The 27464-nt window shown below is 40.7% G+C and overlaps 1 protein-coding gene across 10 annotated transcripts in view; it reads left to right on the top strand.

Moving 5' to 3' along the window:
* Positions 1–4705: 4705 nt before the first annotated feature.
* LOC121913962 (palmitoyltransferase ZDHHC14-like) overlaps positions 4706–27464 on the top strand; it is a 48282-nt gene continuing 25523 nt past the window's right edge. For 2 of the 10 annotated variants that reach the window (XM_042436822.1, XM_042436821.1), the window contains exons 1-3: positions 4707–4987; positions 5979–6273; positions 20915–21075. In XM_042436822.1, the coding sequence (XP_042292756.1) occupies positions 4861–4987; positions 5979–6273; positions 20915–21075 (583 nt within the window). In that variant the 5' untranslated portion in view covers positions 4707–4860. The other 8 variants (XM_042436831.1, XM_042436823.1, XM_042436825.1 and 5 more) reach the window with 8 other exon arrangements.

Below are 27464 nucleotides of genomic sequence, written 5' to 3'. Positions count from 1 at the left end.
CCACTAATGATTTTTGCAAAAAAAGTGATATTGCGGTTATTCTCTAGTATTCTTTATGAAACTAGCATTGTTCCCAGGACTACGTCACTCTTATAGTCACTCGTGCTTGTTGATGAATTTCTGCATATAAACTTCCTCTTTTTAGTAACTATGTTGAAGTGAAGATTAAACTCAACAACCCTGTCGTTATCAGTTGTCTCACTTTAGTCAGTTTTGAATCAATCTATACATATATATATTCTTTTCAAGAGAGGCATAAAATACTGCCTCCTTGTACAGTATAGTTTGTATTGTAGGAAGACTTCAAAAGGAAAGTAAAAATGAATTAGTTATCCATTTATTGGTCACATGATACTGCTATACTGATGTGTCCATGTTACAGTCTGGCTCTGATAAAGAATGGCAACAATTTCATTATTGTACTCATGGGACCCCAGAGTCAGATTCACAGAGCATCTGTTTTTGTGTAATCCTCATTAGGAAAGAGGTCAATGACATCACCATTCTCAGCACATACAGTGATCAGTACACTTCCTCTTCACATCCCCACCTGAATCCGAAGGTGCTTGTGTTCTTGTATTTGGGAAATAACCAAAGCACATCAGACAAAATCCAGATTTTTTAGAGGGATTTATAGTGACAAAAGTAGAGAGAGATTCTTATTACCAGGCTCCATTGTCAGATTTGGCCCAGATGAAGACCCATCTGCAGCCAAGATTAAAACTGCATGCCTTGTCTGCACATTTGACACCATTCACCCTTATCCAATAAGGGAAAAGTACATGCAGACATCTACAATCATTGCCTCTGCAGTCCTCCTATATCTGCCTTCAGTGCTGCCTGAGGATAAGCAACAGGTTACTTATCTGTAAGTTAAGTCATAACAGGTACAGTATCACCTGCTCCTTATGCACATAAGTCTTTCCTCACACACCCTTTTTAAAACTTTTGATTCAAAGGTGTGCAATTATAACTACAACAATTACAATTGGCAGTGCTACCAATCCCCAGTGAGTGTTTTCCCAATATCAAAATATTTTATGAGGAATGGGTTGGATACTTACAGTTTCAATCAGTCTTACAATTTACTACACTTTCATCTCACCAATTTCATTATCTGCTAGCATGACACATCAGAGGCTAATCTAGATACTCTCAACTTCCCTCTTTCTTTCTAATTATGCTCATCTGGCCCCCATTTATCCTTTATTTTTTGTGTTTGAATAGCATCCTCCAGTTTGTTTTCCCCCCGAATTGTTATTTCCTCTTTAGCTGGAATTTCCTTCCTTTACCAGGGGAAATGTGGGCATAATATCAAGTCCTATTTCAAGCTGCCTTTAATAATAACATTCCTCAGGATGACAACACAGGCAATAAACAGTCTCATGGCAGGTTGGGCTTCAAAGAATGATTGTTAGCTGGGTTGCTTGGCTGCAGAGAGCTGTAATCACTCATCTTCATCTTATTAAAATCTTACTGACACCTTAAAACTAATTACAGCATTCCAAAGAGGTGGATAGGTGGTGATTGATTTCTAACTAAAGCTTGTTTCTGTGGTGAGAGAAATGGATATGTCACTGCATCTTGGGCTTTTTAACTGTAGGTGCATTTGTGTTACATCTACAGGTATGCACCTGCACATTATAAACAGAGTCTTAGGCTGCATACCTCTGAGTGCTTTCAATTTCAGCCTGTCACTTAGAGTTTGGATGGAAGGTGGGTTGCTGTACTTTTTTGGTGATGGAGGATGCGTTTCACGTAGGCAGCCAACCGCAGGAGAAAGCCTCCCACACTCCTGTGCCTCTGAGAACCTGAGTCATCGAGCTCTGACAGGATGGATGTAGTGGCTGTGAGGAAGTCAGGCCCGTCATTGGTTACTGCTGGCCTAGGTACCCTGCCCTGCTGCCTCTCACCGCTAACGTAGGTAGATGAATGAGTATTGGGTAAAAACACGACTGCTCTGACCTTTCTAGTCATGCATTACAACACATGTGTGGTAGTGGTGGTGTGAACAGTGGGTTTCCCAAATCAGGCTGCATCCATTAATTGTGGCCTCTTGAAATGGCTTTGATCTCAGTCTGTTCTTTCATCCTGTCCAGCTTTCTAAATGAAACAATATTGCTTATGAGGCCTTGGCAGGATGTGATTGAGTCCAATGTTGTTCTTGGATTCTGACTCAAAGGCCCTATCATGTCCGCCCATTTCCCAAAACAAACACGGCCTCAGCCATATGACACGCAGATCATTAGCAGCCACTGAAAACATCCACAGCTTTAAGACAGATTTAAGTGTAACGTGCTGCTTGATAGCTTCACATAACCGGCAGTCGCAGCCAGTTGTGAAGGCGTCTCAGTCAGCTGGCAGATGCATGCCACAAGTTTTGGGTGGGACGACTTACAGTTCATGACCACTTCCTGAGTAATACTATGTCAGCCAATTTTGCAAATGAAGAAATGTAGTTTGTATGTGTGTGTCAGCAGGCTGATAATGTTTCATTTCTACTAAAGTGAAATCAATTTGCTATGATTGCTGATTTTTTTTTCCATCCAACTATCAAACAACAAATGCATTGGCAGCACATAAAAGTACAGTGAGAATAAGTGTTGTCCTCTCTGCATGGTGTTTGAGTCTGAACAATGGAGTCCTCTCACATTACATGAAATGCAGCCAGACTTGTGGTTCTTTTCAGAGAAAGTGGATAATTGTATGGCTGTGGGAGTGAATGAGCTAAACCGCTTGGGTGACTTCAGAGTGAGATGAGGAGGTGTATGTATTTGTGTGTGAGTGTGTGTGAGTGTGTTTGTGCATGTGTAGGTGTTAAGAGGAGGACAGATGACAGAGGAATGGTAGGCTCATGATGCAATCATTTGTATTAATGCAGGCTGAACAGGAAATTGCATCATAACTGTATGTTGTGTGGGAGCGAGGCACGAGCCATGTGGTAACATCACTGCATGTCTGTTTTCAGGAGAGACAACGTTAATATGACTAATAGTGTCTCCATTTACTGGATGATTTACTGTCAATGATGTTCGTTATGTCAGCCTTCAGACGTTATATCATCTTCCTGAATCAAGTTGATTCATTTAATAATTGTCCTTCCTGTTTCACTGACTTTTACTTAGTGTAAAAAAATTATCCATCTTTCATTTTTCTGGGGACCCCTGCGGATCAAGGGATCAGGACATGTCCAGACTAGTTTTTTAGAAGGGCCCAAATCATGGATGTTTGATAAGAACTGGATACCCAACTTTAAGGACTTGGCTCTGGGAAAGTTAAAGTTGAAGTGCAGGACTTTTGTCTCCCCCTTCTGGCAGTGGGAGTAATTACAAAACACTATCAACACAGGCTTACGTCATAGGCCGTAGCCTGCTCAGTCGCTAGTGTTGCGGCTGTAAATAAATAGTATTTACAGTATAAATAAATAGCTTTGGGTAAATAGGTTTGAGCATCACACAACAACAATTTGGTCCGATAACATGTGGAAAGCCTAGAAGAGCCGCATGATTAAATTATTTTTTCCCCATTCAAGTTAGCAGAGAGCTAACCGCAAGTTTGCCGGTGGAAGTCTCTAGTGCACATGCTCTACCCATAAAGCATGCACATTCATCCGGGCTGGATTGGGAATATCAAACCTGACACCAGATCAAAAACTTAAGTTAAAATTATGCCTTTTGCAAATGTGAGGGTCCGCTGGGGTCCATGTGACACAAATCTCGTCATCAGTGGGTGTATGTGTAGGCTCTGTGCGGACATCCGCATACGTCCAATTTGTTGCGCCAAACTTGTCCGCGCCGGTCCATGTGGTCACAATGCTATCTTCCTGTAGACGCCGATCTATTGCGCACATGTGGAACATGTCCCCCAAGCGGACACTAGAAGGTAGTGTAAACAGAGCTGTCCGTGGTGTCCGCAGCTGTCCATGTATGTGTCCACTCCGGAGTATCTGTGGCTTTAATCAGCATTGTGTGAACTCATTTGGCAAGGGCTTGAATTTAATGGGCGTTCATTTATATGTAAAAGTTCCAAACTGCAGGTTTATATGAGCCCAAATATTCACGTCATAAATCTGTCAGTTTTCTAATCCCCTTCTAAGTACTCTCCTTGAGATGTGATGCACTTGTCCCAGGTGCTTCTAACATTCCTGGAAACATTTCCTGTAGTCATCATCTGTCACGGTGTCCAGACCTTCCTGCGGTTCTTCCTGGATTTCTTCCACAATGGTGAATCCTCCCCCTTTCTGTCCCAATTTTAGTTTCTGATAACTACACCCCACCCATGCTGTGGGTCCTGTCAACAGTTTTACAGACATCTTGCTTATTTTAGCAGTCTATGAGGAAAAAAAGCACTTGGGCTGAGGGATATTTCTGTCATAGTACCCCTACAACAATTAATGAATTGCTCTGTAATTACAGCCATGGCCCAGATGGGACTTACGGTCATACTGATGTATTATATGGGGTTGTCTTGGTGGCCTCAGGATTTAAAACACTGACCATGTAATTCTAACATCCCTAGTTTGAGTCTGGCCAGGGACTTTTCTGCATTTGATTTCCCGTCTCTCTCCTTATCTCCATTAACCTTGCTCCACTATCTATTAACGGTGTGAAATACCTCTAAAACCCTTGTGGAGGGAGGGTGGGGTGTATATTTTATTCCCCTTGTCACCTTACACCCATCGTTGGACACGCCCCTGCTACAAGGACCCCATTTTATGGACGCCTGGAGGTCCCCGGACTACGGTTTGGGAACCCCTTCAGCAGCAGCAGCAGCCCGTCCTCCCTTCACGCTCCCCCTCAGGAGTGAGCTCAGCCTCGGTTGGAGGGGGAGGAGCAGGCTGCGAGGCTCCGCTCTGCTCCCATGTTGATGTTTGTTGTTTGCGAGGGTGGCAGCACTGTGTGTGGTGAGGGGACATCATGTGAACGGAGGGCTGTCGACGCTTCTTGGGGAATGTCGCAACTTTTTTTCCGGAATACGTGTCTGAATGGTGAAGATTTCTGATGACTAGTCGCCGATTGTTGTTGTGAAACACTTGGACATATGGCTGTAGGGTCCTGCTCGGTGCGTATTGTACGACGGCCAGTCATGATGCTGGAGCTCGTCTGAGAGCACCCTGCTGTGTGGTCTTTCTCTGGGTTTGCCCCCCCCCCCCTTTTTTTTTAGACGAACTTCTTCCTCGGCGACGAGCTGCAAATTTCAAACTCATTTTTTTTTTACCCTTTAAACTTCTCCAAAAAAATGGTGTTCTTCCCTTTGTCCTCGGCTCGCAACAAACCTGGATAACGAAAAGGAGTAGCTACGACGTGACAACACCCCGACACGACAACCAGCGTTTACTTTCCTTCGGTAATGTTAAAGGCAGCGCTTCAACTGTCGCTTCAGCCGGCGAAGCAGACACACACAACACCGGGATGTGAAGCTATGGTGTCTGTAATGTTATGCGGTTGACAGCACACTCAAACCTTCGTCTTAACTCCTCTTGTGTGGGAGAGTTTAAAGTAAAATAGCCAAGTCAAAACGTGTTAGTTATGTAGGTGATGTGAGTAGTAAGCAAGCTAGCTCTTAATTGCATAAGTTGGTCAACATGCTAACATTAAGTCATTTTTTTTATCAACTTGCTAGCCGTGTTAGCCTTAGCAGCACTTTAGCCAGGTTGCCTGCTAACAAAGGCGCTATTAATGTTAAGCTATGGTATAAGTGAGCTGCTAGTGAAGTTATTTGCCAAGTTAGCTAACGTTAGGTTAGCTAAACTTCCTGTATGGTTTTATATGTTGCTTTACCAAACTCACTTGAGGGTCTTTAGAATAGCTATACAAATGTAGTGTGCGCGTTTACTAGATATTATTAATAACAGGAAGTGTGTCTGTGCACTTTTCACAAACTTTTTTTCCACCTACAGTCGCCCCAAGCATTGGTCTGAAAACTTGTGAATCCTGGAAGCCTGTCTGCTCAACTGAACTGGTTTCTTCTCTTCGCAGAGGCACGTCTGCCCGGGGATTTATTCAGCTGTGGGGATTTTAATCAGCAATTGATGCATCTCGGCGTGTCTGAGTCCATGAGAGAGTGCGAGTATAGCCAAATAAGCACTCGCAGCTCCACACCAATGGAGACCCCTTATAAGAAAAGGACCCCAAAGAAGAAGAAGTGGGAGTCCTTCCCAGGTCGGAATAAATTTTACTGCGATGGGAGGATTATGATGGCCAAGCAGACGGGGGTTTTCTACCTCACCCTTGTCCTCATACTAGTGACATGTGGACTTTTCTTCACCTTTGAGTAAGTATTGTTGGAAGTATGTTCAGTCTCTTTGTGCTTCAATCTGCTATTTACTTGTGCACATTGACATTGTAGATTAGGGATTTCATGGGCTCAGCTGTCAGAGGAAAAAGTTTAGATATAGGTCAGTTATGTCACCAGCATCATTCTGGAGTGGGTGTATTTCCTACGATCTCCCCAGGGCTCAGGGAGATGTCAGGACAAACTGGTTGGGGATTAGGCAGAGCTGTCTCTGATTTTTGGAAGTGTTGGAAATACATATATATGTTTAGTAGAAACAGTGTGTTTTGCAGGGTCTGTTGCTGATGGGAACTGCTCAGTGGTTGCTTTGAATTGGTGTGGGTTTCCTGTTTCATTTCATGTATGGCTTACACATGCCCTTGCATGATGTACACAGTTTACTGAAGTGTTCTTGAGCAAGGTACTGTATGCGGAACACTATGGTAATTTACCTTACACTTTGTTTATAATTTGGTCTCAAATAAGTAAGCAAAATAAGAAAACCAGTTCTCCAATGAAAGGTCAGTTTTGGCATGTTTGACAAGTTGCCCATGACTTATGGAGTAGACTAAATAGTGTCTGTCCACTTACTGTATGTGTGCCACTTGCACTCCCTTAATCACAGTCCCATTATCCCCCCCAGGAGCATTCTGTCTTCTTCCTACTGGCAGAACAACCTGTAATCATCAGACAGCATGTAGTTCTCGATACTGTCTCATCCAGCTCTTCACCTCATCCTGGATGTCCTGTGTGTCCACTGTGACTGAAGTACATGGTACAGCGTGTAGACACAGACACTGACCTGAGCACTGTCAGGGCACGAGTGTACCACGGGAGATAGTACATTGTCTTTCTCCTCATTAGTCCTGCGTAATCACTCTGTCATCTGTCATCTCAGAAACCCCATCTATACCAGATAAGAATCCTGCTCCATCATGAGATTTGTTGCTCAATCGCACAGTCTTTATCAGGGTAAAGTGCTTTATAGCCAGAGACCGCTAACAGGCCGCTGTTCGGTATCTACACTATAAATGTGGTCTTTGCTCCACGGTTTGGAAAGTAAATCAAAATCATATCAAATATGCTTTATTAGGTAGTGCTTAAAACAATGAGCTGATTAAGCGATTAGACAATTGACGTAGTAATAATCCTCAGAAATTTTGATAACCGACTAATTTAAGTCATTTGTGAAACAAGAAAGCCAAACATTCCCTAGTTCCAACTTCTCCGATGGGAGGATTTGCTACTTTTCTCTGTTTTATATCGTTGTAAATTAAATATGCCTGGATTTATTTCTGTTGGTCTGACAAAACAAGACATTTAAAGATGTCACCTTTAACTGTGGGAAAATGTGATGACCATTTCCCACTGTTTTCTGTCATTTTTTAGACTTAATAATTAATCAATTAATTGCAAAATCGTGAGATTAATTGATAAAGAAAATAATTGTTAGTTACAGTCACGTTTTATTTCTTGTGTGTCCTGTTCCAAACCATTGCCAGTTGGCTTCCCTGTGTCTGAAATCCATCACAGGTGCATCACCACATGTTTCACATCTATCAACAGTGACCTCTGGACCACTTAATCTTTCAATACATTGTCACCACAGCAGAGAAACTGACATAACCCATGACCAAAGGCCAGACCGCTAGAGAGAGGACCCCACAGACTACAACGTCCAACCCTATTTACCATGGAACAGTTGATAATAATACTGAGATGGAAGTTGAACATACTGCAGTGTCCATTTGAACCTGGATGTTCCCCAGCACCCACATGGAGGATGCCAGATGCTTCCTGATGATACCTCTCCCCCCACTCAGATAACTTCATTTCCTACACTGGTCTGTCAGTTGAGCTGGGCCCAGTATAGCGTCCTCTGTTTGTTGTGACTACAGGGGACATTTTTCAGGAACACCATGAAACCACAAAGCCACTTTTCAGCTTTGCACTGTCCTCCCTGCTCAACTGTCCATGGCCCCAGGCTGGCTGAGTCCTCCTGACTTTCCTTTCTCTCTATTTTCCCCCCACCCTACACCCATCAGCTGAGAGGAGACATTTATTGGACAGGGCGATAGTCAGCAGACCTGCACATTGGCTTCTGTTGTCATTAACTGTAATGTGTTTCGATTAGATGTGTTTTTCTAACCCTACTCGCCAGTTGTCAGCATAGTGGAGAACAACTGCTCATTCAGTCCGTGAGAGCTTCTTCTGTATTTTGAATTGCGTGTGTATCCTGTTACGGTATTTTAAATTAGGCTGTGGTATGATGACACCTGGTCCATATCTGTTGCAAGATGATGGCGCTTCAGGCCGATGTTCTGATTTGTGCGGTCCAGACAGAGTCAACAGATGGCGAGTGTTTAGAGATGCAGAGATGCACAGAACGTTTACCAGAGCTCTTTCTACATCTCCGTATTTCTTTTTGCTTGGTTTTTTTTTTTTTTTTTTGTCTTTGTCTGAGGGGTGCTCAGCCATGCACAATAAACCCTGTTAGTGACCGGCAGACTTTGGTCTGTTTATTATTCCGTTGCTGGCTCCCCCCAGACGCCCATGTGTGCTGTTGTTGCACATGTTGCCTACTCTCCCTTATGCCTCGTAAAAGTTCACTCAGGCAGATGTTTGAAGTGGAGTTCTGTTATGCTGTTTTATTTGATGAGAAAATTGATCTCAAGAACCACAGTGGATTGTGTTGGGCAGAGAGAAGGCCAGACACTTTCTCTTTAGTAGTATTTGAGATGGACAAATCCATGAAGTGCCATGCACTAACCATCAGTGTTGATGACTGAAGGACCTTTTGTCATTAAAAAAAAAAACATAGATTAAAGGGAAGCCGCATGGATCTGCAGTCAGCATCTGCAGGAAACTAATCATGTCAACAAACCAACACATGGAGCCGACTAGCTCCACTCGAGATGTTAACGATAAAATGATCAATTAAGCCAGGAATTTGATCACTCAAAGACTATCTTCACTTACATGCACAAAGCTGATACAGCAGTATTTGTGCCTCCCTGTGAGATTGGTTCCATCCATGAGGGTGTTGTAGATGGCTGGATTTACGTCTAATTTCCATACATTTGGGTTAACTGCACCCTGTGTACTGTGAGCAGCTGTGATAAGAGCATGCTGCAAGTTATTTTCCATACAACAGGAACTGCACTGTAAAGGTTGTTGTGTACATTGATGACACGTTGGAGGTCTGAGTTCACTCTGAAGTAAGTGCGTGTCGCTTGCAGCTCTTTTTTTTCACAATTCTTCCTTTAGCATTTCTCCCCTGTACAATTCTTCGCAAAACTGAACTGCTACCTTATCATCAAGGAGTTACAGTGACACTTACAATTCACTTGTTACCATATAAATATGCTTATTTTCTTGAATGAATGCCACTAAAATTAAACTGTTGTCAGGAGATTGGGACAGCGTGTCCACTTGATATCAGAATATGTAGGCTGCAGCTCATTTCATGGATACAAGAAGGGGTTAAGCTTTGATTTAAGTGTCCTGCACGTTTCGTTTAATCTAATTTATGCTCTCCATTAAGTCCTGTAACTATTTTATTTATGGTGTTTGTTGGGAGCAGTACACCGCCTGGGAGTGTGTGCTGCCTGACAGGCGTAATTCAGGGCAAAAAAATTCCCTGTTGTCTGTACAGAAAGAGTACAGCAAGAATGCTCAGGGACCCGTCACATTTACCTACCAAAACAAAAGTTTCTGCTTTAAAACATATTTCCTGCTTGCTGGTATTTTTTAAAAATGTTTTCAGAAAAGCCACAGTCTGCTATGTTTTGACATTGACTAAAGCAATGTCAGCAGTTTTTGAAAGCGTGATTAAGCTTTTCTGTGAAATATGGGAGACATGGTAAAGGTTAGCTATGAGAAAATAATAGTTTGATAGTCATAGTTTTATTTATGTATTTTGTTTGCACCTAAAAATACACAAGAGAAACACAACACACAAAGAAAAACTGAAAAAGATAGCCGAGAACGGACAGAAAATTGTTTTGTGGAATTTAAAGTTGAGGGCAAAAAATCTGTTTCCACTGTCAAATTTATAATTCTAACAAAACATTAAAAAATTACCTTACATGTAACTCCGTATAGAGAGATTTAAACACAAGCAAGGCAAATAATCACAAACTTCTGTCCAGGCCTGATATGAAACATCCTCAAGTAATTTCCATAGTCTCCCCAGTGTTTCCCCTAGGCTGACTGCTCTGGGGCGGTGGAAGCGGCGGTGGTATGCTCCTAAACATTTCTCTATTTGGGAGCGACTGAGATTGTCACTAAAATAAGAATAGCTGATCCACCTTAAAGGTCAGCCCACCTTAAGTGAGCTATTGTCGCTAATGTTTTTTCAGGCGTTGCGGTGCACCGCCGCAGGCTTGAGCAGAGGTGTGTGGGGGTTTGGGCGTGTTTGTGCTTTAGAACGCAACTGCCGTGAAACAATCAGAAAATAACGTATTGATCTAATTCACTGGCTTTCTCGCCACCACTGCTCCCTCTCTTCATTCACTCTCTAGCTCGCACAGCCACAGCTGATCTCTCTCTCGTCTTTTTTTATAATGAGTTGGGAAGCCGACAGCGAAGCCTAACTTTACTTTTAACGTTATCAAACGAAGAGAAATGTTCTCCCCTCCTCCTAGTAACGTCTTTCTCCTCCCTCGTGGCAGGGTTTTACAGCTCTGATCAGTCTGATCGCCGGGCTGTGATTGATCAGCACAGTGTGACGTCGGGTTGCGTTTCTCCAAAAGTTGACCCTGGATCAACTTTCCCACCACAAGCTGCTCCAGCACCGCTGTGGCCAAAACCCCTGAAGCCTAAACGCACTACGCCCATTCAAATGAATGGGAGGACTGGTGTTTTTGCTGCACCGCCTGATTTGGTCTGAATATGGCCTAAGTTGACATAATCTTGTTTATTCACTGGTTTGATAAAGTGGCCTGTAAAAGGACAAGTAGGTCGAGGTCAAGTTCCTTGAGTGGTCTTTGGTCATCTCTTCCTGTGAATAGAAAGAAAACCATAAAACCCCTTTTATGAATAACCCAGGCATTGTAAGCATACTTCAGTCAGACAATACAATAGCTCTCAAGTCCCCTAAGCAACCATGTCATCTTTTGGCTGCGCTGGTGGTGCAAATTTAATGCAGTGAAATCAGTGCAATGGTGACCTTTTCTGTCTAGTACTGTTTCTTCTGCACAGTATTCCAGAGGGAAAATAAATATGTTTGCTGCATGCTTGGGCAAAATAATAAGACAGCTTTTGGAGTGTCATAAGGCAAGCAATTGCGAAAGAGTCTTTGTCCACATGATTTGAACAGTCACACCCATGGTAGACGTGGTTTCCCAAGACAAGAAAAGCATTCCTCTTAAACCAAGCTATCAAATAAAAAAACTGGAGTGCAGTGTGGTTCCTGGTATAGTTCCACTGACATATAATGCTTTTATTTTACTACAATATGTGGTTTTCATTTCAGGGCAGGTGAAGAAAAACAATGTACATCTTGTACTTTTTATCCATGTATGAATATCAGCCAACCAGATCTAGGTCATTTTAAAAGTGAATATGTTTTGGATGTGACTCTTAATTCCTCGCAGGACATTCTGTCACAGACTTTACTGTTGCTGTCTGTTTTGCTGTGGACACAAAAGGCAGATCTGTCACGTTGGCTCATTGAAACCAGGAATCATGTCCAGCTGTTTGCTTTTGTGTAGTGTGATTCCTCCCCCTGACTAGCTCCAAGCCTTCAATCGACCCTGCACCTTCTGTTTGTCACACAGCTTTCCTGTGCTAGCACATCCACTCCCTGAGCCAGGGGTAATTGAGTGCATTGCAAATGTTGGAAGGTTATGCTAACTGTTGTGGAGAGTTCTCAAATGCATACATAATCACGACGGTCCTCTGAAACTGCGCTGTGCTCTACTGACATCAGTCTGAAAGATGGCAAATCATGATTCCATGAAGTGGTCTGGGCAAAAATGTAACCATTTGCAAAAGCATGTCATGTTCACTTGTTTTATTGACAAATGATTTGGCCTACAGCTAAGAGGAGGTTCATGTTCTGCCCTTGCTTGCCATCAAAAGCAATCAAAATGTAATAAAAGGCAAAGCTGACAAGGCCTTGTATCCACGGTGCTTAGATGAGTAATGAGACTTTAAATGAAAGACCACAAAGTGCTTCATATACATTTTTAGCATAGTTTTAAACATTTTTAAATGGATGCACATCTTTTGTTCAGCATCACTTTTGAGTAAAACCTCCTGAATAAATTATATCTCTCATCAAGCTCCAGGTACTGAGGAGAATTGCATGCCAAGATGCCGTGTGTCAGAGGATCGATGATCTGTGGTTGGCAGAACTTTTTGTAGATCATAGGATATTGATTGCATTCAAAGCTGCAGTATAATGGCTGAAGGAAAAAAAATAAACGGGTGTGATTTATCTTAGGTGACACGGAAAGGACACTCAGTGAACAGGGCTGAGCGAGTGTCAGGTGGTTGCATCAAGCGGAGATGAAAGTCACCAAGCTTACCTCCCAGCTGAGTTTTGAAAAACTGGTTGGCATCATAAAAGGATTTAGTGGGAAATGTGATAACGGTAATCTGGATAGGATTATTGTTGAGATTAGCGTACCCTTTGGGAGGCAAATGAGTAGGAAAACCTCCAGAGACCCTATTCAGGTAGAAAGATTACCTTTTGATATTCTGTGGAAATAATGAATATATCCCACTGTTGCACTGAGGACGTGCTGAAAAAAGACCAAAAATACCATAATTTATCAGTGTGACAGTACTAGTAGAATTTATTTTCAGTTATTTCTATCATGATATTATCTTGCATAGAAGTTACATTTATTTATTTACATTTATACCTGAAATCATGTTTACAAGTTGAAATAATTGAATTATGTGTTTTGTTCTTATTGCCATACTATTTGCTGCAAGTATATGAACTGATAGGAAAGTTGTGAAAAAATTCAATTTGGGACACAGTTGTGTAATACAAATGTCCATTCCTTTCTGCCACAGCTGTCTTGATCACAAAGAGATTGAATGGACACTCAAACAGACTAGTTTTATTAAATTGTTCCAATACTAAACATTTATTGACCTTTACTGTACTTTCTCCTATTTCCTGTTCAAGAAGTGCAATGCCTCCTGCTCTGAGTGAAGCTTATTGTTTAAAGTTGGCTGAAAGATAAGCTACCTGATTCTGAACCAACATCTCCAAACTGTCTTGGTGACCTTTGATCTTTCGGTTTAGTAAAATTGCAAAGTTCCAAGGGCTGTGTTTGTTTGGCTTTCTTCAGCAAAGAGAGTAAAGTTCATATGTGTTGTTTTTTTGGATTGTGCATGGGTTAACTTGGTCTTTCCTCTTAATGCTGTTTGATATTAAGTTGGATTACTTTTTTCTAGTTTTTCATTTGATGTATTGGTTTAATTTGAAAAAACTTGAGTTTATATAGATTTTGTCAAAGGTGAGCTGCATCCCACTTAACAGTAAATAGATAAATAAAAAGCAATCCCCAACTCCAGAGTCGTCTTCATATGGTGCACAGCAGCAACATATGTGCTAAATAGCTTAATAATGTGCCAGTGTATGTCGCTCTGAAGCCATTAATTAAAGCATTATACACACAGAACTTGGCTGTCACATTTCAGGAAACACTGCTGATGCACAGTAATGGCTGACTGAGAGAACAGTATGTCACTACCCCAAGTGGGAACTTCTAACACTAGTTCCTTTTTTCACTCAGAGGAATCTGGAGGAACCCAGGATACTAAAAAGTTGAGGATCTCTAAAAGTTAAAGTAAAAACTTCTTGAAAAGGAATGAGGGAAAAGCTTCAGATTGCACAAGACTGAAATGTGGAATATAAATGTTTCTCTTTAAAGCTGAACTGAAAGGCCAGACAACCTGATGATCTGTTGCAACTATTCAAGCAGCTACTGCAAAGGCCAATTTAATGATGCTTGAAATCACTTGTTCTTTCTCTAAATAGAGATATTCCTTCTAGTTAGCTAAATTTTCTTTTTGGACGAAATGATATGCTTGTACAAATAAGTAAGAAAGTATATTGTTTACATTTTGTCACAGAAATCTAAAAGGAAAACTATTATAAAAATTAAGAAACTGTGTACATTGTGATCCCCTTGCTGTGCTCTGCACAGACAGGGGATGCTTGCTGTTTAAACAAGTAAAGTCAAGGTAAGAAGACAACACTGCCAGTTTTGGTCCCTCATCACTCAATTTGTCCTTGGGATTCAAAAGTTGGGATTTGTACCATGTACACATTGTAGTTGTCGGCTACTCTTCTTCAGTGTTTTAACAGTGATATCTCTCCACTGGAATGAACAGATGAAACAATGAGGATTCCTTATTTAAATACAAAGCAAACATTAGGTTTTCCTTATGTCAACGTAATGTGTGATGCTGCTGCTTATTGCAACCATCCTCTGATTAAAGTCATAACACATTGTGCATTATGCTGCTCTGCTCTGCATTGACATGCTCTAGTATCTCTTGCAGATGCATTAACCATATATCATTATGGTGTCGGCCCTAGCAATTAGCCTTCATAGGTTTATTGCCCTGCCTTCAGCTGTCAATAATTCACACAGTCTTCAACAATCAAGCTGTTCAGTTTTATAAATAGGTACCTTTTGGGGAGTAATTTATTAGTACAAGCTGTCAAATAGCTGTCTTCTCAGACACTGACTTCAGTTTCTTGCATCTTAAACTCGACTTGTTTCATCAGTACTATTAGGTAGTATAATATACTACTATAAGTAAGTAGTGCATGGCTCCGGCCTTTATTGCTTTAATTGACCAGATAACCTGTCGCTCTAGGCATTTCAGGAGAATGGTTCAACAACTGTTTTCTTGCCATCATTTGTTCCAATAGGAGTTTTATTCTGATATTTTCTTTACTGAATGTTTGGTTAACTTTATTTTAGATGATACCATGGTAACAAAAAATAGATTTGGCTTCCCATGAGATTCTCTGTGTTGTAATCTGTATATTGATTCTTTGGGGACAATTTGCAAGTCGTAAGAGCCTAAATTTCTGTTTTGTTATAAAAGAGATTATTAGCCTTAGTCTCTACAGTTTAACAAATTAAATGTGAATTTAGCTATTTGTTGTTTTAGGATTTGTTACTCCCAGAGTTGAATGAGCAGATATGAAAATAAATTCTTTCTATCAAGTTTAGCCCAGATACGCATACAGGCTGACCCGAACTTATTTTTGCCAGAGAGAATTTCAAACCCTGTCTTGGAGATCGAAAACTTTGAAATATCAAACCATGCCAGGACCTAATAAAATGTAAGGACATTACCCACCTGAGTCCTCAAATCAAATTTCTTCTGTGGTCAGTACGCAGCAACGAAGTCAGTCTTGGTTTGCTGCCATTATTTCTGGATCAAATCCACCAATAATTTAGTCTTCACACTCCTCAACCAAATGGTTTGTTGAGACATTTAAAATGATTGTAATGAATGTCATCATGCTGTCTCTTTTTTTGTTGAATGTCTTTGTTTCTTTTTTTTTTCCCTTAGAGGCTTCAGCTGGCTGTTTCCAGGGTAACCACATTCCCTTTCGAAATTTACCATGTCTGACATTGGATACTGTCCGTCTCCATAGCAACAAAGCCCCTAAAGTCCAAGTTAAATATAAGATTTGGTATCAAACTAAAAGGGAAATGATGGTGTAATTTTGGAAAAAGTCCAGTTCCTTGTCAATATCTCCTCTTTACAGAAAGAAAGGTTGTAGAAATGGCTCATAGTCTTTGCCACTCATGTTCAGTGACTTATAAAAATTGATTTCTGTTCACATTGTCTTGAGGGGGATCTTAACCCAGGCAAGATGTTGCCTACCTGCAGCTTGTCCACGTATCTCCATTGATCCATGTCTATAGGAGAAGCAGGCTTAATGTTGCATCTATCCTCCCCCCCTCTAATGGCTTCAGTGTTTAATCTCTGTCTGTTTCTACCAACCTGTCACTTACTATTGCACATGACTGCCTTTTCATTATGTTACTGATGTCCGACACATTGAGACATGGCTTCTGAGGACAGAGGCAGTCGTGTGTGCTTTTCTCTCAGCCATTTCCATTACCACTTGCCAGATGACAAGTTTTGAAACATATTAATATTTTCATGGAAGAGATCACAAATCCACATGTTCTGGGTTTCCCTGCAGAGAGAGAGAACACAATTCTGTGGTTTTGTAACTCTAAATGACCTTTGCTAATATTTGGCATTTCAGTGCTTGACTTTCTGATTGATTACCTCAAAACTATTTATGTCTTGGCTTTGGGTTAATTGTTACAGATGTAGCATCTGCACTCAAGGTCTGCCAAGCTTTTTACAACTGTAGTGATTTCTCATTAGCAGCTCTAATTGGTGGATTCATTAATGTGATGTGTGACCAATCAGACAGAATAGAGGACACTTTGATTGGGCAGCTGAAAAAATGTTGGGTAATGACATCAGAAAATTTCTGCTTTCCTGAGGCAGATGCAGGCAGACAGTCACAAGTTGAGGCTGACTGACTGGTGGCAGCATTGGTGTTTTAACTGTTACTTCAGTGTTTTGAAATGCATTAAAACATTAACCATGTGGTTCTGCTGTTTCTCATTTCATGAACTGTTCACCACAGTTTCCCTCTAGGCCCCTAAAGTGTCCAGTGTGGCTGTGCAGTCTAGATATGCATGTGTATCATGAATACTGGATATAGCTGCCTTAATAAAAGGGTTGGACAGGAGCAACCTAACCATAGTAGAGCTGGGGGGTTTGTTGAGAAAGGATGGAAAGATTGTTTCACATTGAACTTTTTAAAAGAGAGGGGGAATCTTGAAGGCTGTAATGTGGATATTCGCATTTAACTTTTGTATTACTAACAGCAGGGTGGTTTGTTTTTGCTATGTGATGATGATGATGATGATGCATGTTTCATGCACTTAACCCACCAGACAGGAAACAAAGAGCTGAGCTCTTTCCCTGTGTGACTAGGGTAGTCATTTATTTTCAGCATGTCTTAAGGAATTGTCCTCTCAGCACTGCCTAAATGGTCTGAAATCTGCAGGCACTGTCTTGTTATTTGTTTCCTCTGTGGCAGTTGAAGCAAACTAGTCTTTCCCAAAACATAAGTTTTGTTCCTTCCTTGGCAGTAGAGCAAGAAGGTGCAACAGCAATGTGCTCAGTCCTTTTCTTTGTTTTGTTTTTTCAAGTCTTTGCAAGGTGAATCGCAGTGGTAACTGTTGAATTATTTCTGTTGCACTTTCTTCCACTCTAGGATGCACCTGAAGAGAATATTGACTGATACAAATATATTGAGAAATGCCAAAGTTAACTGCAAGCCTATCATGATGTGACATTAATGTAATGTGATATTGCACCTCATTGTCTAAAGCAGGTGAAATAAGCAACAAATGACTCAATGAGACAGGGTGCGATATAAAATGTTTTTTACAGTGTGGTAAAGTGCAACAGTCAAGGCAGAGAACTGTAGTGACCAAGGAGTAAAACCAGAATACACCGTCATCTACTTATAATATGCTCAGTAATGTAGTGTAGGAACTGAAGAGGTATTGAACACAGCTGTTGAAGACCCCTAAAGCCTTATTTTCTTATTTGTATAACCTAAAATACTATAAATGATTATTACAATAGAGATATGCAAAAATAAGAATATGATAGTGTAGCTTATGCATATGAATTTGAGGTCAAAGAGCAGTGTAATGTTTGCAGTGATAGTATTTCAGTTGTAAAGAGCAACAGAGCTGCTTTCTGTTGAAACAGTTACAATCAGATCTAAGATTATATGCCAAAAGATGGACTGCAGCACTGCCCCAGCCAGAGATGGCAAAATATGCTGTATTAGGTTACAGTCGCAGGACACAGTGTTGGATGGTGTGTCCCTACCATGCCCAGGCTGGGGAAGAATCACAAAGTACTGAGGGCTGTTAAATGCTAGTGAGTGTCTACCATGAGTTTGTATATTGTACGTGAACACAGTCGGCGTCCAGTACAATGACCTTGGGAACTCCAGGCAAGTGTTTAACTGGAGAAATTTTTGTTCTGCACCCTGTTGTCCTGCCTGGAGCCTCCTGCTGATGTTCCAAACAACCCAGTGTTTTTTTGCTTAGTGCAGTCTCACTCCAGATGTAGAGAGCAGCAGGACTGGCTAGTTTCCACTAAGACAGCGTAATGGCATGGATGGTAGACAGTGAGTTTGTCACAGCTTAAACCTTCTGCAAAACGGCACGAACACTGAATGTTTCTGATTCAGATTTGTTTATGTGTTGAATATTAGCTTGAAAAGGAATGTATTATTTGCTTTGAGTCTCACCCAGAGAGCCTCTCCATCTGGTTGTGCTAGATAAGTATTGGATTTATTTTACAGACAAATCACACCACAGCTTACTCGGTTTATAGGTAAGGTGTATCTTTAAAGCACCTGAGGATGATAATGCCACCTCCTCCTTCTGTTTTCTGCTAGGGAGTCACATGTTGGCTGACCTTTTCCTCTCAATACAGGGTATCTCCAGCAGCTCAGGTAAAAGCATGGTGGGTTTGCAGATGATGCTGGAACCCCAATTAGCACAGATCAGCAAATCCAGGTCCATATTCATATCCTCCCTATCTACTATCATTGGTGGAACCCAACATGGCAAGCCTAAATATAGTTTGGCTTGGTTTGTGAGATTAACTGGTGTTGGCATAGATCAGCGGATGTAACTGCCCCCCCAAGGTGTTACCATCTGAAGGCAAGATGGTGTGATAGTGATATAATGTCCATCAGTGACCTATCATACATTACTACGAAAAATAGCTCAAACTACCTTTTGTAAATTTAAAGCAGTTTTACCGTGTGAAATATTTGTAAATAAACATGTAGCTTTTGTGGTGCGTTTGCTGCAGAAATGTTGCAACATTAGCCTAATACAATGCTATTGTGGTTGACAAACAGGGAGACCACAATGGCTAACCTCTGTCACTTTATTATAGCCATCAGTGGCGCTTTAGCATCCTCAGTTTGTTTATGATCTATAGTAATTGTTTCTCTGCATTGATTTTTTTCTTTTTCTTTTTGCCATGTTAGCACCATGACTCTAGGAATGGTAATGTCAGCCTGTCAGTCGGGTTGCCACTTTGGTCCAGACTTAAATGTCTTAAAAGCTATTAGCTGTATTAAGATGAAATTTGGTACAGACATTCATGGTCCCCAGCGGATAAATACTGATGACTTTGGTGATCCCCTGACTATTCCTCTAGTGCCACCATAAGGTTTTGTGTGAAATGGCTTGACAACTATTGGATGGATTGCTATGACATTTGATTCACACATCATGTCCCCCTGAGGATAACTTTGATCCTTTATCCACTCCTTCAGGGCCATTATCAGCTTGAAATTTTAATTTGTCAGATATTTTGGTTTATAACCAAATACTTGCAAAACTAACGACATTCCCATCAACCTCAGCATTTTGTGTTTACTTCTAATTAGGAAAATGATAGCAGGCTAGCACGCTAAACTAAGATGTGTGAGTTTTTAGCTCCCAGGACCACTGTGATTAAGTAGCATGGCAGTAGTCTCTTAATCTTGTTAAATAGCAGTCAACCATGGAGTGCAGTCAATTGCACTTAGTGAATGGTGGTAATACCTGTCCTCCCAACCAGCTTTTTATTCATCATTCAATGTAATTTAGCCTCTTTGCTACAAATGGTGCTTCCACTGCAAGAGTCAATAATGAACTACATATAGGCTAATAACTAATCACCTGTTCCTGCTCTAAAAGGAGACATTTTGGGGATGGTTCAATGTTCAAGTTGGCAATTTTATTTTTACTTGTGTTCTCGAATCTATTCTAATGAACATCAGTTGATAGGAGCATTTGTTACATATATTTTCAGCAAATAAGAAAAAAAAGTCAAACTTCAAGGTGTGATACAAATTGTTTGCATTGGGTACCTTTATTTAAATAGATGAAACTGAAAAACAAGCTACTTTTTGTAAACACATATATTAGCGTGAACCTTGGCTCACCCCAAAGTATTGTTTTTCATTCCTCAACAGTCTCCCTCAAATTATATGGTTGCCACATGTTCAGTCAGTTCCTCTCGTCTGGAATGACACCTCTTTGCTGGCCCCAACTTCCCCAGATCCAATCCAATAGACAGAATAACAAATTAAATGGGATGTGGTAACCTGGGTCCAACCCCTGTAGGACTAAATGTGATTACTGTAATAATCACCTGTGCTGTTGGACATTTAATGGGATTACACTAAAATAGCTGATTAGAACAGATTACAACATGGGACTGACCCTTATATCCCCTTACTGGTCATTAAGCAACAAGTCGCTGGTATCACCTCTTCCTAAACTTTATGGCTTGTCCTAGTGGCGTTCAGTGTTTTTCTATGAATTCATGTTTACACTAAGAAGAGCAGTTTGTATTTGGGCAGACACCCGGCCCTCAGGCCATCAGCTGATGTTTGTCCAGTAATCTCCAAGGATATTAGACATTCAGGTTTTTACTACCCAGCAAAGCATCACTATTCAGGCAGAACTATGTGTCTGTTGCTTTCTTGTTTGCTTATTTATCTTTCTCTCTCCATCTTTTCCTGTCCTCCCAGTTGTCCATTCTTGGCACAGCAGTTGACCCCGGCCATCCCAGTGATAGGAGGTGTGCTGTTCATGTTTGTGCTGGGGACACTGCTGAGAACCAGCTTCAGTGACCCAGGGGTTCTGCCTAGGGCCACCTCAGATGAAGCTGCTGACCTGGAGAGGCAGATAGGTAAGACAACACTGTCAGTAAATTATTTAAAATGTGAAATATGGGTGTGAAAACCCATTATTGAACTTAAGTTTCTCTGCATAAGCTTTTTTGTGATTCTTTTTCTCACCTTTTTTTTAATCCCATCACTAACAATTTTCAGTTGTTTCTTTTTTTTTATATCTCAAAGAGGAATCCTTTTTCGATATCATTCATTTATAACCCTTCCATCTAGCCCTGTCTCCTCCTCTCTGTCTGAGAGCATGGTTCTTCTTTGCATGGTCCTGATCCAGGAGAGCTAGTATGTGATCAGAGTGCTGGATTATCTGGCTGATGTGTCTGGAGATGGTGTAGCCAGAGAAATAGGGCTCATGCTTCCACCAACTCTAAAGACACTGCATTTAGGCTGAGGTGAAGCATCGGTGCTACTTTGACCAAATAGCTTTTGATCTGTTTACTTCACTCCATCTCCTCCATTGGCCCCCCATCTGATGTATTACCTGACTCATAAATTCCATTTTAATAACTTCTGAATCTAATTTATGATGTGAAAGGTAGAACTTTTGGTGCATTAGGAACCACTTGATATGGTGCAACTGAATTATTGGCATCACAGCACTGACGATGCCTGGACTGCAGTTTGTGATGTGGATTTTGCCTCACTGTTTACATTTCATCACATCACATAGAGAAAAGAAATTAGTGTCTTATTTATTTTAACTGAATGCAGGCAACACAGTATCTGAATGGTAGGCACTGTTCGGATGTTGCTGATTGTTTTATTAACAAAGATAAACACTCATTTAAGGCTTCCTATGTAGAGTATATTTGAGGTACTATTTGCACATACTGTATGTTGCATTCAGCATTGGAGTCAATGGTAGACTCTGAAGTATTTTGAATTTGTTTAAACGCCTTTCTTTCTTTTTTAATTAGTAGTGCTTGCTAATTCTTGTCATCAAAACAAATGTTAAGACATTTCTCAAGCACTGAAAAAAGATACTTGTTCAGAAATGTATGAGGCTGCATCAGCGATGACAGAAGTAACTAAGTGTTGGTTAGAGTGTGGTCACTCTACACAGAGCCTCCTAGACTGGAATTTATACTGGAAATTAAGTCCAATTGTGACCAGCCAGTAAGTTGCAGGACTTTCTTGCCAACCTCCAAAAGTGTCCTCCTGCTCTGTAGTTAAATGGATTATCACCACTTTCCTCAAATATTTAACTAAAACCCCCTTTAAAGTTTTGGTCCTTTTTATTTGGAATGCAAAGCGCCGATTTCCCAGCGATGGTCCTTTCCGTGCTTCAGGCCACTGGGGCCTCATTAAACAAACTCTGGACTGGCTTAATTAATCTCATTAGGAGACTTAAAAGCTTTTGGAGGGAAGGTAAGTACAGAGAGCTGGGAAGTGGGCCGAAACAGCACTATGCAAAAGTACCATGTTATATTGGCACACATTTTTTTCGGAGGATAAACAAATTAAAGACTGAAAATATGAACAATGTTGACCCAAGTACCACACTGCCCCCCTCACTACCGTCATTTCATCCTCATTGGCTTTTGGGCTGTGCATTTCTTATTACAGAGCACTTCTTATTAAAAGAGCAAAACATTTACAAAAATGCATTAAATTTAAATATATTACAAAGCTAAATTTGCCACAGGTGTGGAGTGTGACTTTAAAGAAAAATCAAGTAATTTCTGCTGGGGCATTTTGCTGACCCAAAGCAGCATGCAGACAGAAATTGAGGTTAAAAACAAATTATGTATTACAAGCTAAAACACAAGTTACAAACATATTTAAAACACAGGTTAAAAGTTTAAGTCTCTTAGAAGAAATAAAACATCACTAAAGGAAAATAAATTGTCTGTGTTAAAAGAGTCCAGTGTCCAGTCCAGTTAAGAGCAGTCCTGTTTTAGCTTTGGCTGCAGCGCGTGGATGGTCTGCAGTCCCTGGCCACCTCGTGGCATCTTCAACTGGCAAATACAGAGGGTGAAAACAAATCAACAGACTTGTCTGTCTCAGTCTCCTACTGCATCAAGAGTTCATATGATATAAGGTGGAGTTTTCCAGCTGTATTAACTAATAGGGGTGACAAAATAATCTGTTAACTAAATACACTGCAACCAAAACAAGCCAAATATCAATGCAAAAAAACCAAAACAAAGGAAGGGCTCTGTCCTATTCAGTATATAGCTTCTATCAATTTCTTCAGTGCCTTTGGAGTTAATGTATAGATCTGTGCTGAAACTGTACCTTGTAGTCATCCACCAGATTTCAGAATGCAAGTGTCCAGTAAATGCCCAGTGTTCATAAATATATGAAATTCATGCATCTCATATATTTCCTAATATGTACACATTTCCTAATTCCTATTATGTGTGCGTGTGTTTGTGTGTGCATTAAAAGCTTACACAGGCGCATTTGCATAGGTGTCATCTTTTTAGACTTCAGAGAATTGAATACATTAGTGCAGTGCCTGTTCAAAACAGTGCCCATCCCCTAAACGCCTCTCATGCAGACAATTAGTACATGCAACCATTTACCGATGTTCCCTAAACATCTCACATGCAGACTGTCGGTAGACACTACAATTTACCCATGTTCCCTAAATGCCTCACATGCAGACTATCAGGAAACTACAATTTTAAGGTGAGCTGAAGTACAGTTGAACTGTAGTGCCTGTTCAAAACATGACATCCTGCACTATGTCTTGAACATCCATACCAAGTTCCCACATGCGAGGAACAGGAATAGTAGAGCTTAACTCACTGAACTTTTTCACTTCATTCTCTATGGTAGTTCTTATCACAACTGATTTAATTGCCCTTCCGACCACCATGTGGGTTGCAATGGCAGAATGGCGCTGTCTGTATTTCTGCTTGTTGACTCCATGTACAGAAGAAGAAGCAGAAGCAACGTGGTTTATGAGGTATTTTTATATATTTCTCGAGAACCCCTCATCCAAACAACTTCACATTCCACACTGCACTTCCTTGGGTCCTCAACAATACATCTGCCAAGTGTGAAGTTGATCGGATGAACGGTTGTTGAGATGCGCAAAGGACACACCTACATAGAGAGAGAGAGAGACCTTCCTTTGATAGAGAGATTGCATGTTCACAGTTTTCATCGTGTTCACTTTGATTTTCACTCGCAAGAAAATGTTTACATGGTTCTTTAGATTTAATTAGGACAAGCTTGACTCATTTAATCGTAGTTTGTATTTGCAATGCCCCTCTCTGTAGTCTTTCCCTGAAATATCCGCATTCAATCGTGATTCTGCCAGCAGACTTAAAGACTGCTTTAGTGTTAATGCCATTAATGGGTACCATTACCTTCCATTTGAAAGAACCCGGATTGTAATAATCTGAAGAATAGTAATAGTCTGAGGATTTTGCACACACACACACACACACACACACACACACACACACACACACACACACACACACACACACACACAGGTAATACTTCATTCTGGTGGTTTGTATATTCAGCTACATATAAAAGGAAAAGGTCATAGCCTTTTCCCACTGCTAGTAAAAAGGAGAAAAGCTGTGTTAAAATGTAGTTGCTTTGTACAGTTGCTCATTGCTCTTGTCCGCTCATTTTTTCCTGTTTTCTCTTTCTATTTGTCAGTATCTGTCAGTATTTATAGTGTTTGCCTCTCCCTCCCCGACTCCCTTCTCTCTTCATCTGTCTGCCTGTCTCTATACTCAACTTTCTGTTGCTCTGCCTTTCCATTCAAACACTTTTTATGCTTCTACTCCATTCTCTGGCTCCCTTGTCCAGACCTGTGCAGTGCAGTGCTATTTGGCTCTAGCCATGGCGTGGCAGCTTGACATGCAAAACATTACTGGCACATCTGTTAGCTCTTAGTGTGATCATCCAACCCCATCCCAAACCCCAACACCAACCAGCCCACAATGTCTTGCAGGAGAAAACACTTCTGCCTGTTTTTTGTGTCTCTCTTCATTCCTTATTTTTCACCGCTTGTATTCACCCTGCAGTACGCTCCTCTATCCTGAAGCAGTGATTGAAATGCATTTTGGAGTTGCAAAGTAGTTTACAATATCTGCTTTCAGTGCTGATGTTTACTCTTTTATTTATTCATGTTGTGTGTGTGTTTGCACATAGATTCTCTTGTGGGTGCTCCTTATTTCTCTTCTTCATTGCCTCCTCTCTTACTAACAGGACTCATTCCTAGCATTTTCCTTCTCTTCTGACCAAGACAGCAAGCATCCATTTTTATTCACAACTTCTTTTTTTAACCAATATGTCCTTTTGTAACTGTGCAGACGCTGATGATAACAAAGCAGCTGACAGGCTTAATGAGGATGGGTAACTTTTTCCTGTCAGTACTGCCATAATGTAATGGCTCCCTACCACTTCAGGCTTTGTTTTCCATATGCTCATTTGCTGCTTTTCTGATTTGTAGTTGGATGTACAGCACTTGGTCAGTACATTACATTAGCTGAACTATCATATTTTCCTCTAGTAACATTTTCCATACGAAATCCTAATCAATAAGAAGGAATAGCTAGCATTTCTTAATTGTTGAAAATGGAAAAACTACCTATTGATTACTCTTTTAATGATATTTTGCATCCATCGTGTGTATATGTATTCTATGTAGCTGTCTTAATTAAAATGAAAATTCCTGAATAGTCTGGCCACCAGTAACCCAAGCAGCCTCATAAACAGATGATGTTTTCAAGTCAAAGTGCTACAGTGCTCAAATTGGACACCCCTACTATTGATTTGTTGACTAAACAACAGAGGAGCTAATGTCTGTACAATATGTGGCATCAAGGTCTCTCGTCCTCCCTGTACTTTACGAGGGTAAGCTGATAGCTCGACATTGTGAGCAGATGTCTCTGCTGTAGCCTTCAGTCTGTGAAAGGGATTGATTAGAGTGGGTGGCCTGAAACAAAATCAAATATGGCATGTTTGTACAGGTACAAGTATGTGTGAAACAAATGAAACATAGAATATATCTTACTTGTTCTCAGTTTGTTGTCAGTCTATCTGTTATATCTGTCATGGAATGCCACCAATAACATAAAGACCTATAAAAAAAAGTTGGAGGGGAAAGTGTGCAAGGTTGGGAAAGGTAGCACAGCTTGTTGTTTATTCCTGCTTGAAATGGGAGACAACATTTGATTTCTCTTCAATGTGCCGTGTATGATGTCTATGCATGTCTGCCTGCCTGCCCAATATGTCAGGACTAGACAGGCTGGCATCAGTTCAGCTACTGCATGCCAAATCTAAAAGACTCTCTGAAGCATTAATCAGAGTGAGAGATGGTCAGAGCTGCCTGTTTCCATCCTTCCACCTAATATGGTCCAAGCTAGCTGGTGAATGTCAGGGCAGCCACACTGTTTTTTCCAAAGCTGCCAGCCAGACTCAAGGCTAGTGGAGGAAATAGATTTTGGAAGGCTTAGAGCTCAGGCTGCTGGAGGATGGTTTGGCACATCAGTGGAAGATGCAATGACATTTAAGCTATTTATGACCACAGGAGCAGTCGATACAGTTGTTTGAAGGTGGGGATGTCGGTGTTCTGAAGCACATATTTGTTTGAAAATGTACTTGTTTTTTTGTACATGTTGGTGTATATGTTCCCCATGTGAGTATATCTGAATAGAAGCTCAGGCATGCTAAGTAAAGCCAGGAATAAGTATGTGTGGGATGAAAAGCGTGGTATTGTCAAAGTATGGTTTGCTTTACAGGGTATTATACCCTGACAAAGACCTTGTGCTTGAAATGTTTGATTAATTAAATAGTTTTACCTTTGGGACTAGAAGTGCAACCCACCTTTTTCTTTGTTGGCACCCCACCACTGTTGGTAGTGCGCCCTGACTCTTTCCACTCTGCCAAACTGTATAATGTCAAAACAAACTGAAAATTGCTTTAAGAGGTGTGGTGTGTGTACGAAGCTTGAGCCTCGCTGAGGGGACAAAAGCCCGGGTCCATGCCTCTGATGCAGTTGGAGATATTTGTCTGAGTGATGCAATGATACTGTATGCCTGTCTCTACTGTATGTAAGTTTACTATTGTAATCAATATAAAATGGTAATATTGATAGATTAAATGGGATTTTTTAATATAATGCATACTTCATACTATTTCATTTATTTCATATATATTGTCTCTGTTCTTGCCTCTCTAAAGGCTCGTTCAGACAATGACAGACTGACAAACAACAGAGGTATTGTTGAGAAACCAGGGTTATGCACTAAACTCTCTCTCACTCGCTCTCTTTTCTTTCTCTCTTTCAGATGAAATTCCTTTCCATGGTTTCATCTATTGTAGTTAGCAAGTTTACTTTTGTCAGATAGGCGAGAAATTGAAACATTGTGTAAAACACACTGTACAGTACATGCTATTTGAACAATCATTTATTCCC

This window comes from Thunnus maccoyii, chromosome 16 (genome assembly GCF_910596095.1).
Source record: "Thunnus maccoyii chromosome 16, fThuMac1.1, whole genome shotgun sequence".
In the NCBI taxonomy this organism is placed as follows: Eukaryota; Metazoa; Chordata; class Actinopteri; order Scombriformes; family Scombridae; genus Thunnus; species Thunnus maccoyii.
Note: the sequence above shows the minus strand (reverse complement) of the source record. Positions and strands in the feature narration are given on the sequence as shown.